The 13,172-nt window shown below is 36.6% G+C and overlaps 1 protein-coding gene across 3 annotated transcripts in view; it reads left to right on the top strand.

Moving 5' to 3' along the window:
- The window catches only part of LOC131246419 (uncharacterized), a 68,698-nt gene that overhangs the window by 39,798 nt on the left and 15,728 nt on the right, over nt 1-13,172 (top strand). For 2 of the 3 annotated variants that reach the window (XM_058246527.1, XM_058246526.1), the window contains exons 9-13: nt 7,338-7,400; nt 10,638-10,709; nt 10,818-10,919; nt 11,261-11,335; nt 12,053-12,175. In XM_058246527.1, coding sequence (XP_058102510.1) covers nt 7,338-7,400; nt 10,638-10,709; nt 10,818-10,919; nt 11,261-11,335; nt 12,053-12,175 — 435 coding nt within the window. The remainder of the gene's footprint in view (nt 1-7,337; nt 7,401-10,637; nt 10,710-10,817; nt 10,920-11,260; nt 11,336-12,052; nt 12,176-13,172) is intronic. The other variant, XM_058246528.1, reaches the window with a different exon arrangement.

Raw genomic sequence — 13,172 nt, 5'->3', positions numbered from 1 at the left:
TACAGTGTTGTGTATGTGTGGCCATGGAGATGGAATTTACAATTGAAGACCTAAAGAAGTGTTGTGTGTGTGTGTCTGTGTGTGTGTGTGTGGCCATGGAGATGGAATTTACAATTATGTGTGTGTGTGCCCATGGAGATGGAATTTATAATTGAAGCTTCACCTAAAGTAGTTTGTGTGTGCACCTAAACCTAAAGAAGTATTTGTGTGTGTGTGTGTGTGTGTCTACTTGTGTCTGTCACTGTTTAGAAATTCTGTGGGTTGGCTTATGACTCATCCAAAAAGCATCACCTGTGTATGCTTGTGTGCACACTCATTGTTTATAAATTTGTTTGGTTGGTTTGACTCATTGAAAAGCTTCACCTAAAAAGTATTTTGTATGTGTGTGCGTGCGCGTGCGCACCTATTCGAGTGTGTGTGTGTGTCACTGTTTAGAAAGGTGGGTTGATTGTCGAAAAATTCAGTGGATTGGCTTATGACTCATCCACGTCAACTGGGATTGGCCAAAAATCTGTGATGTCACTTGATGCATCATCCTCTACAAAACTCTGTTGAAGTTTTGTGAACTTGACTGAATTTTATACTGAATGTTGAGTGGACCAAAAACTTGATGAGTTCTATACTGAATGGTGAGTGGACCAAGGTGCCAAACATGGACCATTCTTTCTTTTTCAACAACCCTTGCTCGCACTATTATCAAATATATAGCATATGAAGAGTTTCTATTGGCATCATTGCCATTTACTACCATTTCTACAACTTCCATTGTTGTTGTTTTCACCATGCTTAGACTGGTGCCTTCAATGACCCCCAAAGTATTTATCATTGTGTTTGGAGAAACCCTATAGTAAGGGTTTTAGTGGCCGAGAGACGCATGCGAGCACTTGTATTTGTTGTGTCTCAATTTCGTTGTTGATTCCTTGTTTCAGGTGATTATATAAAACAATCAATTATTATTATGGTAGGAATAGGATCATTTGATTGGTGCACTGTTCTGAGTATCAACCAGTGTTCGAAGTATCGGTATCGCTACAAGTTTCGCTGGCCAGGGATATGGAAACAATATCGATATTGCCGATAATATCACTGATAATTGGAAATGTAGGGAAACATGGGAAAAACAGTAGAATTTTCAGTGAAACTTGAGATGTTAAATGTACATATTTGTATATTTAAAAATTAAAAAAATTATTAAAAGAATGCATACATAACAAGTTTCCATTTAATTGGGCCTTAAAAGCATGTGTTGTTGTAAGAAATCAGCCCAACCATCCTGTCCAACCTATTTAACCATCCAAACATCCATCGATATTGCAAAATATCAACAACACATGATATTTCACCAAGAAATCATCAACAATTGGAAAAGAAATGAAAGATTGTGGTCTTAATATCGCGCATGTTGCGATATCGATAATATCGAGATATTATTAATATTGTCGATGACAAATTGAACACTACATACAACCATGTGCCCAAGAAAAAAAATTGAAATAAAAAATTTTCAAATAAACAAAATTTTGACAATAGCAATAAGTTGGCGATATTATGGAAATATCGTCGATACACTAATGATACAAGCATTACCTAGAATTTACATAGTCGAAAATATTGGCCATACATTGGCGATATTGATGCATTGGCAATACAAGCAACACCTAGAATTTACATAGTTGAAAATATTGACGATTACATTAGCGATATTGATACGTTGGCGATACTTAGTGATACATTGCTAATACCTGGAATTTCTAATACGACAAGCGTTATCGGTATTGCTACCAGTGTTATCGATATCGCTGAGTTGGAGATAAACATAATATCGGAGATATTTTGATAATATCAGAGATAATTCGAACACTGGTATCAACAATGTTATCGATAATATCGTTGATATTATTGGTATTGCTAACTCAGCGATATTGATAACACTAGTAGTATAAAAAATTCGAGGTCAGTGGTATATCGCAAAGTATCGCCAATGTATCGATATCACCAATATATCAGGATATTTTGGATTATATAAATTCCAGACATTGTTTGTTTCGTCAATGTATCAACAATATTATCAATTATATTGCCAATGTATTGATATCGCCAAAAACCTATTTAAAAAAAAATTATTTCAATTTTTTAATAGGTGCATGGTTGTATGATGAAATGCATGTATGTATGTGTGTGTATGTATGCATGCATGGGTGGATGATTGGATCATGGATGTATATACATATGCATCCGTCCATGGATGGTTGGTTGGATGGATGGTCGGATGGATGGATGGATGTATGCATGTATGTGTGTATGTATGTATCTTTCCATGCATGGATGGATTGTGCGTGTATATATGTATGTGTCATTGTATGTATGCATGGATGATTGGATGGATGGATCATGCATGTGTGTGCGTGTGGGCGTGCATGGATGGATGGATCCTCCATTTTCTCCATGTTATCCCAATGTTTTTCTGAGTTAGCAATACCTGTTTTTAGCCCCCCTATTAAAGGGAACTTGGTAGTATCATTGAGAAATTCTACCATTTTCCTCATGTTTCCCTAATGTTTTCCTAAATTAGCGTTACATGCTTTTAGTCACCATTAAAGGATGACTTATTATGCATGCATCTTTTTTGCAATCATTTGATTCCTAAATATGCAAATATTTGTATTTTAGCATCTCCGGAAGTTTCATTAAGAAATTTCACCATTTCCCCCATGTTTCCCTAATGTTTCTCTTAGTCAGAGATACATTTCTGGGTATTGATGATAACATTGGCAATATTTATACATGTTTCCATATCCCCAGCTAGCGATACCTGTAACGATCTGATGCCACGAACACTGGATTGGTGTGAGAAGATTGTTGCAAGCATCACAATAACCTTAGACTGTCTCGATCCCACTATGAATTGCTTAAACAGGCAATTATGACAGTTATTCTAGTGGTTAGGATCATCCAATCAGTGTGGTTCTGGCATAGCAGCCCATGGAGAACTTCATAGATGGTCCAGTTAATGGTTCAAACTCTCCATGTGTCCAATAAAATTATTTCACACTGCCTGGATTGTTATGAAGGAAAATCATCACACATCCCCATATGTGAACTTTCACATGCATCCACATAAAATGTGCCAATTTATTATGTGTACATTTGAGCAAAGCAAAATGTGGGAATAGTCGTGAAGATCACTGGAGTAAAAAATTAGGCTGATCCGTTCATCTGGTGGCATGCATGACATGGATGTCTATCAAAACAAATTGGCAAATTTTATGATGATGCATGGAGGGTTTTACATAGATGGGATGTATGCATTCATTTCATGCACATGCGTGCCCCCCCAACACACACACACACACACACACACACTCTCATTCCTTGATGCTCTGATACCATGAAAGATGGGAGAAGAGGAAGGGAGAAAGAAGAGGAGGTGAGAAGTGTTGATTGTATCCACCCTCTCCCCTTCAATCATATAGTTATAGAAGTTTAGATGGTGAAACACCTAACTACAATAGGATACTTGAAAGAATAAGAGAACAAATAAAATTAGAATACCAAGACTAACGTTAATTAGAATACATCGTTGGTGCATGAGAATGTGTACACGACAGGTGTTATGTACCCCTCAGGTGTACAAGAGTTTGTGTGCACTGACAATGTTCATCTTCTTCATTAATCTCCTTTTCGTTGTTAGATCCTGGAAAACATAGTGCAAAGGATAGATAGAGTGAGTTGGGTGTACAATGAATTGTTGGTGATCATTCTTCCATAGGTATGGGCATATACTCATATATGTTCATGAATATCAATGCACAGAACAGATGGCGTATGTTGATGAGATCCAGGCCATAAGTTCTGCTGGTCCAATGATGAATGGACCACGGACAAGTTCACATTGACCGGACAATCAGAAAGTGGTGTATAAATGGTCATTGAAAAGAAGAAGAAAGCAATGAAAGAATGAAAAAGCAGTGGTTTACATTTGATGAGAAAAAAGTTCAGCGATTTGGTGATTTGATTTGTTCCATTATGATTGGATCAATCATAAAGCTCATGGAATGAATGTCTGTGGATCTTGTACTTCTAGGCGACATGTACAGTAAACAAATGTAGTGGCACAACAACCTTTGTGCCGATGCACTGGTTTAGCTTCGTATGCATATATGTACATATTTGTTTGTTTGTGTCACGTATTGAGGCTAGGACCTTAGATAGGAATGCTTGTTGAAACCGAATTCATAAAGCTGACCATAGCTAGCTTGGACAAAGCTATGATGTTGCGCGAGTGCGTGCATGTTGATGCTGGTGATGATAGTGTTGTGTTTGTTGATGATGATGATGATGTTATCTATGCACGTGCGATGGGGGTGCAACTTGGGTTGGTCAACCCAAACCTGATTGCCCCAACCCAAACTTTGGGTCATGTTGGGTTGAGGTTGGTTTGGGTTTGGGTTGAAAATCATCAACATGGCCTAGGTTGGGTTGGGTTGGGTTTTGGTTGAGGCGTCGGGCAACCCGACCCAAAATGAACTTGACGTTATGTGCAGTACATATACATGTGAGTAATGACTAAAATACATGATATGAATGTAAAATTGTGTCTAGATAGCAACACGATTCATGCAAGTTTGACATGTATGATTAACCGACCAACATTATTTTTGGTCCATAGCATGTTCGCATTGCGCACTAGTTGATGAATGGCATGGATCTTTAGCACCTATGCTGTCCGTTAGGATATCTCATGTGTTTCACCCCCAACATGAGGGATCGTCATTGAATATTTATGAGTCACGACTCACGAATCTATTAGAAGAGTTCGTTTTGGCTCTATCACTACTCGTGATCCAGGGGGTGTTGTCAATCATTGGGGCCCACGTGTGAGTGGTTCGATGATTGGAACCGTCCTTGTTATGGACTTTTTGCTATATGGGCCACCATAGGAAACTCACACTAAATGGATGATTGTGAGCATCATTTCTATGAATTTAAAACAATGAAGAGAACTTTTTTAGGGGTTCTAAGTCAAATTAAATGTCAAAGGTTAAGATTGTTGACTTTATCTTGCTTTTGTTATTTCAATAGTTACATGTGTTTGTTTACTCATTGTAGGTGTTAACTCGACCCAACCCCCAATTTAACCTAACCCAACTGGAATTTCCTTAGGGTTGAGTATTGAATGCCTGTGTAGGGTTGGGTTGGGCCTTGGGCCAACTCCTCTTGAGGTTGGATTAGTGTTCGAGTTATTGGTATTGATACAAGTTTCGCTGGCCAGGGATACAGAAACACCATTATTATCACTGATAATATCATCGATAACTGGAAATGTATCACTAATTGAGGGAAACAATGGGAAAACACGAGGAAAGGGTGAAATTTCTTAATGAAACTTTAGGGGATACTAAAATATGCATATTTGCATGTTTATGAATCAAATAATTGTAAAAAAGATGCATACATAATAAGTTTCTCTTTAATGGGGGTCTAAAAGCAAGTAACGTTGACTCAAGGGAATATTAGAGAAACATGGGGAAGATGGTGGAATTTTTGAATGATACTTCAGGATATGCTAAACTAACATATTTGCATATTTAAGAATCAAATAATAATGAAAAAGAGACATATTTGTATATTTAGGAATCGAATAATAAGTTTTCCTTTAATTGGGCCTAAAAGCATGTATTGTTGACTCTGGGAAACATGGGAAAAATTGTTATTCCATCCATACATGCATGCACATATATACATACAAGCACACATGCATGATCCATCCATCTATGCATGCGTGCACACACACAACAACAACAACAACAACTATATATACACACATCCATCCATCCATGCATACATCCATCTATCCATCCATCCATGCATGCATACATATATGTACATACAAACATGTATTTCATCATACGACCATGCATCCATTAAAAAATTTGAAGTGGATTTTTTTTTTAATATTATATATATAAATAGATTTTTGGCGATATCAATACATTGCCGATACAAGCGACACATGGAATTTACATAGTCGAAAATATTGGTGATACAAGCGACACTGAATTTACACAGTAAAAAATATTGGTGATACATTAGCGGTATTTTACAATAATATCACAAATACTTGGAATTTCTGATACTGCCAGTGTTATCGATATCGCTACCAGTTTTATTGGTATCACCACGTTGAAGATATAGATGATATCGAGGATATTATCAATATATCGGGGGGATACTTAGAACAATGGGTTGGATTGGGCTTGGGTTAACCCTTACTGTCCCTTAGCCCAACCCAACTTGTCCGAGTTTCACCCCTAGTGTGTGCATGCAGCCCTCCTATGTGTCAGAGTGTGTGCGTGTGGGTGCGAGGTGTGCATGCGCATGTGCGTGGTTGGGTGTGTGGATGTGGGCGCCCGTGCTTGTGTTTTGTGTTTGTGCATGCGAGGCTTGCCATGGAAGATCACTAATTTTTCTTCACCATGTTGTGCTTCGGATTATTAATATATATTGTCTTACTGTTGATGACCTAAAGAGAGAAAATCCCAATAATCGGTGATCCTAGTTATCCATACATGTGTTGATAATTGGACACTTGTTTCTAACTAACACTGTACAGTTTGTGACGACCTATGATCTGTGAGATTTTTTTCCATGTGGTTATGTGCGTTGTGATGATCTAGATGAATGGCCTGGATCACCATTTGGTTGGGCATAATGGGCAAGCCTACACATTGCCACTTGCCAGTTTGTTCTGATCATTTTTTTTTTTGTCCTAGACTAATATGCTAGCTCACCACCATTTTAAAAATGTTGGCGACTCTTCAATCATACACATGACTTGATTGGACTACAATTGAGACCGTCCAAAATGCGACCCAAGTACAAATGGAGCATAACTTTAAAAGTACACTAATAAGAGGAATGCACACCACAATTTGGATAGTCTGAGTAATGATCTTGTGACCCAAGTAATGATCTCATGAGTCCAAAAGTAACCATGTGTAATCCATTTGATAACCACCATTTGATGCACAGTGCACACCACAATTTGGATAGTCTGGATAGCTGTACATGAGTGTGATATGCGAGAAGGATGAGTCTCCAACATTTGCATAATGTTGGTGAACTAGCATAGGAGTCTTTTCCTTTATTCTGCATGCAGTTTTCATTTTCTAATCTCCATTTATCATCATATTTATTCCCTTGGAAAATTTCAGGACACATTTTGATTAATGCCTCTCCCCTTACAATCACGAGTTTTATATTTCAAATTTGCAGATTGACATTGATGTTCTTTGAAGAGGTTCTCTTTAACTCATATGAAAACCTTTCTATTTCAGAATAGGCTTCAACAATTTGAGGCAACGCTTAAGATCTCCCCAAAAGATCCAGATGCTATCGAAGTGAGTGATGATAATTCTATAACACCTTGTAATCATTCTAAACTTGTTTTTATAGTACTGTCCGTTATTTGTTCTGAAGTACTCTTATTTTACTTTGGACTATTTGAACATAACATACTAATTTCGTGTATATTTTGATCGATGTGATAAATCTATTAAGTACTCTTCGACTCTATATCCAGTGCATGGTTTTAAATCATTTTCCTGGTGCGATTCTCTTGGAGACTGGAAACTGATAAAACTTGCCTCATCTCATTCCTTCTTGGTTTTGATCAAGCTGGTTTTGGAGTGCCCACTGACTCATTTTGTTTTCCACCTTTACCAAGTTGACCCAGCCTCGGTATCAACCATATTTAGAACCATGATTTGATGAAGAGGTAGGGCTCTAATCTGCACCCTGGAGAAACAGGGTACCTGCTCAGACTTGATCATTTTGAATGAGCTTTGGGAGAGCCTGGCACTTTGAAAATTCTGATTTGTTAGCACCAAGACCTCTATGACATGTAATGTGATAATCTAGCTGGTGAAATTAATGAAATAGTGGAAGTATTAGAGGACACTCAATCACCAACGCCCTTGCACTCCAGGTTGGAAGATGGAAATTGACAGATTCAACGCAAGTTTTGTAGCTTTGTTATTATTATGGCCTAATAAAGCTGAGTGCAACTTATAAATCATCAAGGAGACCCTTCTAATAAGCTTTCTTCAATTGTGTGTTTGTTTGACATTTGGTGAAGGGTATTTAACCATGGATAGTTCATGAACAAGTTATGTGTATGCGGCTAGTTAAATTCTTTGCAATTAGATCAGATAGAAGAGTAATGATCTCATGGGCTGAGTGTATTGGAACCTTACCATGGACATGGTCACTTTCGGACTCTTCACTCGTTTGTTTCCATATCACCTATCTGGACTGTCCATTAGGTCAGTCTGCTCTTCATCGGCAGCAGCCTTAAAAAATTTATACCTATCCATCACTGGCTTGCGAAAGTTGATGGAGAAGATTGTTCATTAAACATAGGTTCACTCATGGATGTTTAGGGCCATCTGATTGATGTGGTTTTTGTACAGGCATGAAAGGAGATTAGATTGTATCTAATGGACGGACCAGATGGTTGATATGAATGACGAAAACTCCAAATGCAACTATGTGCATGAAACATTTCCATACACAGCCAACTAGATCATTTCCCCATGTAAAATAAATCTAAAATAGCTCAAAACTTGCAATATATTAATCATAATAATCATCATGGCCCTGTTGATGCATCCAAGCTTACCATCACATGATTGTACAACAGGAAGCTCAAACTGGGTCCCGTGTGGCTACAATTGTGATCATAGGTTGTTGGACTCATCTCCGTGGATCCTAAGGCTCATGCCATAAGTTTGTAATAGAATCACCAAATTATCCATGCCTATGGGATTGGGGATGAACTGAGTAAGAAGTTGGTGTATTTTTTGTTCTAGTTATAGTTGGAGTGGCTTAGTTATTTAATTTCCATTATAGTCCTATCTCAAGGAGATTACGACTTATCTGTAAGTTTTAGCTATTAAAAGAAGTCTAAAGATGAGTGACATTTATGAAAAAATAGATGGAGTTGGAGGTTCTTCAATTTCTTGTAGGTAAAAGGCCTAGACAAAGAATAAGGGCATTATGTATGGACTACTTTTTCATATCTTTCCAAGTGAATAAGAAAATTTTGAGTTTGCTTTTTTTGGGTACAAGGGAGGGGGTGTGTGAATACTGGTCTTAACTAGTAAGTAGTTGAAATCATACAAAAAACCCTAATCTTTAGTTTCCCTACTCAATCTGGGAGCTTTTGGTGATTTTTTCTTTTCTTTTCTTTTCTTTTTAATTTTTCTTGAAGGTGGACAAGCCATTGGCATTGATATTTTCATTAGTTTATGGAAAAAGATACAAATTAAAGAGGGGAACCAGACTTCACCTTTTAAAAATAAACAACCAAAACCCATAAAAAATGTGAATCTGAACAGACTACAAACTTCAATATGAAACCATCCTGAACAGGCTAACCTATCAGAAATAATAGCATCTTTGCCTTAATAGGAAGATAATATGGGCCATTGAATACTTATCTCTGATTGCTATCACGAGCAAAAAATTTGCAAGAGAATTAGTGATTTGATTGCTTTCCTAGAAAACATGATGAAGCTCAGCCTTTAAGATGTGAACAATGCTTAGAGTATCGATAATATTGGCCGATATATCAGCCAATATTATCGATATCGGACACTACTGATATGATACTGGGCTTTAGTCGGGAAACTTCCCAATATCAGTCGACATATCGCAATGTATCACTATATATCTCTATGTATCGCAATGTCTCAACAATACCTAAGGGCCTGTTAGGTTTTCCAATTACGACAGTAAATGGTTGTAAATGGGTAATGATTATTTACTCTTGTAGTTGTGTGGTGACATCACTTACATTTGACTATGATGATGATTTTGCTACATTGTTTGTTTCACCCAGAAATCATTGTAAAAATGGTAGTTTGATAAGGTGAAAATGTAATGATTGCAATTTACTTTACCTACCTTCTTTATATGTTTATTTGGCTCTCGATTTATGAGCCGTAATTCCTGTTTAAACAAACACCTGGAAATGATAGTGATCGCCCATTTACCTTGCATTTCATAGGAAATTGGAAAACCAAATTGGCCCGAACTGTGTCAGTCCCAACATGTCCTACAAGGCTACAACTGAACTCATGTAAAATAAAGTAAAGACAGCTAAACACATAGTAATGAGCTGAGATATGGTTCGTAACACTAACCAACACAGTCACTTTGGGATCCAGCTGGTGTACTTTTCTAGATTTTGCATGCATTTTGCCACTTTGACATGCGTAGGGTACTTGTCATTGGTGCTTGCAGATAGTGGCATTCCTCCATAGATGAAAATATAAGAAATATGTTACCTACTAGTCTCTGGTTTTTTTAGTGACATGTGAAATCTTCTCGCATGTCAACTAGTGTCACAGAACCATTTATGAAGTCTGAATATTTTTTTTATATGTAATTGTATTTCTTTTGTCACAAATCTGTATCATAATATTGTGGTTATATATTTTCTAATAACGCTATCATTTACCTACCGGTTTTATAATTCCGATCGAATTTCTTTATTGTTTAGTTTAGTGAGGCATCATGTTTCCTTTTCGATCTTATCACACACACTTTTACTTTATGCAATAGTGATCTTGTAGGGAGCAGCTGTGACCCTGGCAGACTTAGGAGATTATAGCCGAGCAGCCTCCTTACTTGAGAAGCTTCTTGAGGTTTGCATGGATTTGCATTTATTAGAATCTTGTCAGAAATGCTTTTTTGTTATCCAAGAACATTTCAAACTGATAACTTCAGTCAAAAACCTTTTTTCTGTTGTTTAGGAAAGGCCAAAGGATTCAGATGCATATCGTTTACTTGGAGAGATAAAATACGAGCTCAAGGATTATGATGGAAGTGTTGCTGCCTACAGGAGATCTGCATCTGTCAGTATTTTCCAGTGACCCAATAATGGAATAGTGGTTGATTTATTTCCTTCCTCAAATGAAGACACTGTTGTTTCCCTTGTCCCTTTCCCTTTGAACCTATCTTTAATTGATGACTACTTTGGAAATATATATCTTCTCATTAATTTCTAAAAAGGGAGCATGCGAAAAATGACAATCAGATAAATCAACAAAATAAAAAAGTGTTCTAAAAGAAAATTTTCTTACAGTTTTTAGTACCTTGTAGAAATTATTTCTTTTTGTTGTGTTAGTACTTTTCTAGTGACTTAAAATTTTTAATTAGCTGACTTTTTGGTTAATTTCTTCCTTGTGCCTAGCAGGCTTCTGAAACTATTAATCTTGAGGTTCTGCGTGGCCTTACAAATGCATTGCTTGCTGCTAAGAAACCGGATGAGGTTAGTCATGTAGATATGTCATTATTGTTGTCACATATTTACCATTTGCGTGGAGATATATTATCATAATTATTTTCTAATGAATTGTTTTATGTTGATGTTCTTGGATAAGTTTTTATATTCTAGTCTGAAATATCAGTGCATAGGACATTAATCTTTCAAAACATGAAAGAGATAAGAACCAGGTGTATCATTGAATTGGTTGCAACTTGCAACAAATATCTTTGAGAATGGGCTTAGGTATGGCATCTAGATTTCAGTTAACAGTCTATATGACCAATCAGTTATTGTAAGGGGATATTGGAATAAGAAGATTAAGGAATGTGAAGGTACGTTCGAAGAAGAGGATGATGGATCACACATTGGGATCAAATAGGTCTTTGATACTAAATAAAGGAGAACATGATAGGGAGGAAGGGAATTTTGGTGTATATTTATAGCTATCTATGTAGCTGTATATGAGATCAATATGTTAGCATGTTAATTAGTGGTGATTATGCAAAATTTTAGATTATTGTAAGTTATAGCTATTTAAAGTCACTGGATAATCTAATTGATATCCATATTTGGACCAAAATGTTTATAAAGTAAAGATATCTTAGGCCATACATTAGATTCACATCCATTTAAATCAAAAGGGTTCATATTCTGTAGTATAATTTCCTAAAGTCAATCTTTATCCCTTATAGTTAGCTCATGTTTGAAGTCTTTTGGCAGGCTGTTCAATTACTTCTGGCTTCTCGTGAATTTTTAAACTCTAGAAGCTTGGACAAACGTAACATTCAGGTTGATGGTAATAGTAACCTCAACATGGAAATGCAGGATATCGATCCTATTCAAGTGAGTTCTATTTTTATTTTTAATTGTTTTTGGTGGAAATTCTCTAGAAGCAATTTGAAGAACACAATTTCTCCATGTTCATGTTGTATCTTTTTTTTTTTTTTTTTCATTAAAAAGATATCTATTTTTATGTTGTTTTTGCTTTTCATGGAAAGATGACCTATGTTCTGATTTTTGTTCAATGTGTTTCTGCTTATGTAATTGAGATATGAATACTTTATGTTGTTCAAGTCCAGGACATGGTGTGCAAAACCCAACAATCATGGCAATTGCTACACCCCTATATTCCTCATGCTTTTTGTAATAATAGTTAAGGTACATATGAGGTTATAAATCATAGTTACCATACCTGAAAACTTGATTCAAGTTGACTTGAAAGTCCACTGAGTTGAGTCAACTCGAAGACTTAGCTGACAATTCAACTTTACTTATAAGTCAAGAATGGATATTTAATAATTGTAAAAAAATAAATAAATTTATATATAAAAAAATTCTGCCTGATAGCACAACGTGACTTGAACCCCAGCCTGGATAAAGGAGGGTTGGAGTCACATAGGCAGCTGATCTTAAACTTTTGTAAGCAATGATTAGCATTTTTATTTTGCATCTTGATCAAGCTAGGTCATTCCCTAGCCTAGAAGCGTGTGCCACATCTTCTAATCCCAATTGTGGTGGAAAGTCCACAAATGTGTGTGTTGTGGAAGTGATGTGGCACAAGTACAATCAGTTACCGTGGGAAGTAGTGTTGGGGAATTGCAAAAGCAAACCCCAAATTCGAATCAAATAAGAAAGAGATAAACGTAAGCATCATAGAGAACACATAAGATTTACGTGGAAAACCCTTGCGGGAAAAACCACGACACAAAGTGACAAGCAAATCCATTATGATAAACGAATTGCAAGAGATGGAAGCACTTGCACAGAGATGAGAACCCTCTCAAACCCTCTCAAAACCCTAGCTTTCTCTCTAGAACTCCTTAATGATGCCTTGGAATCC

Source organism: Magnolia sinica, chromosome 5 (genome assembly GCF_029962835.1).
Source record: "Magnolia sinica isolate HGM2019 chromosome 5, MsV1, whole genome shotgun sequence".
Classification (NCBI taxonomy): Eukaryota; Viridiplantae; Streptophyta; class Magnoliopsida; order Magnoliales; family Magnoliaceae; genus Magnolia; species Magnolia sinica.
The sequence above is the reverse complement of the archived record's forward strand: the minus strand, read 5'-3'. Positions and strand labels throughout refer to the sequence as shown.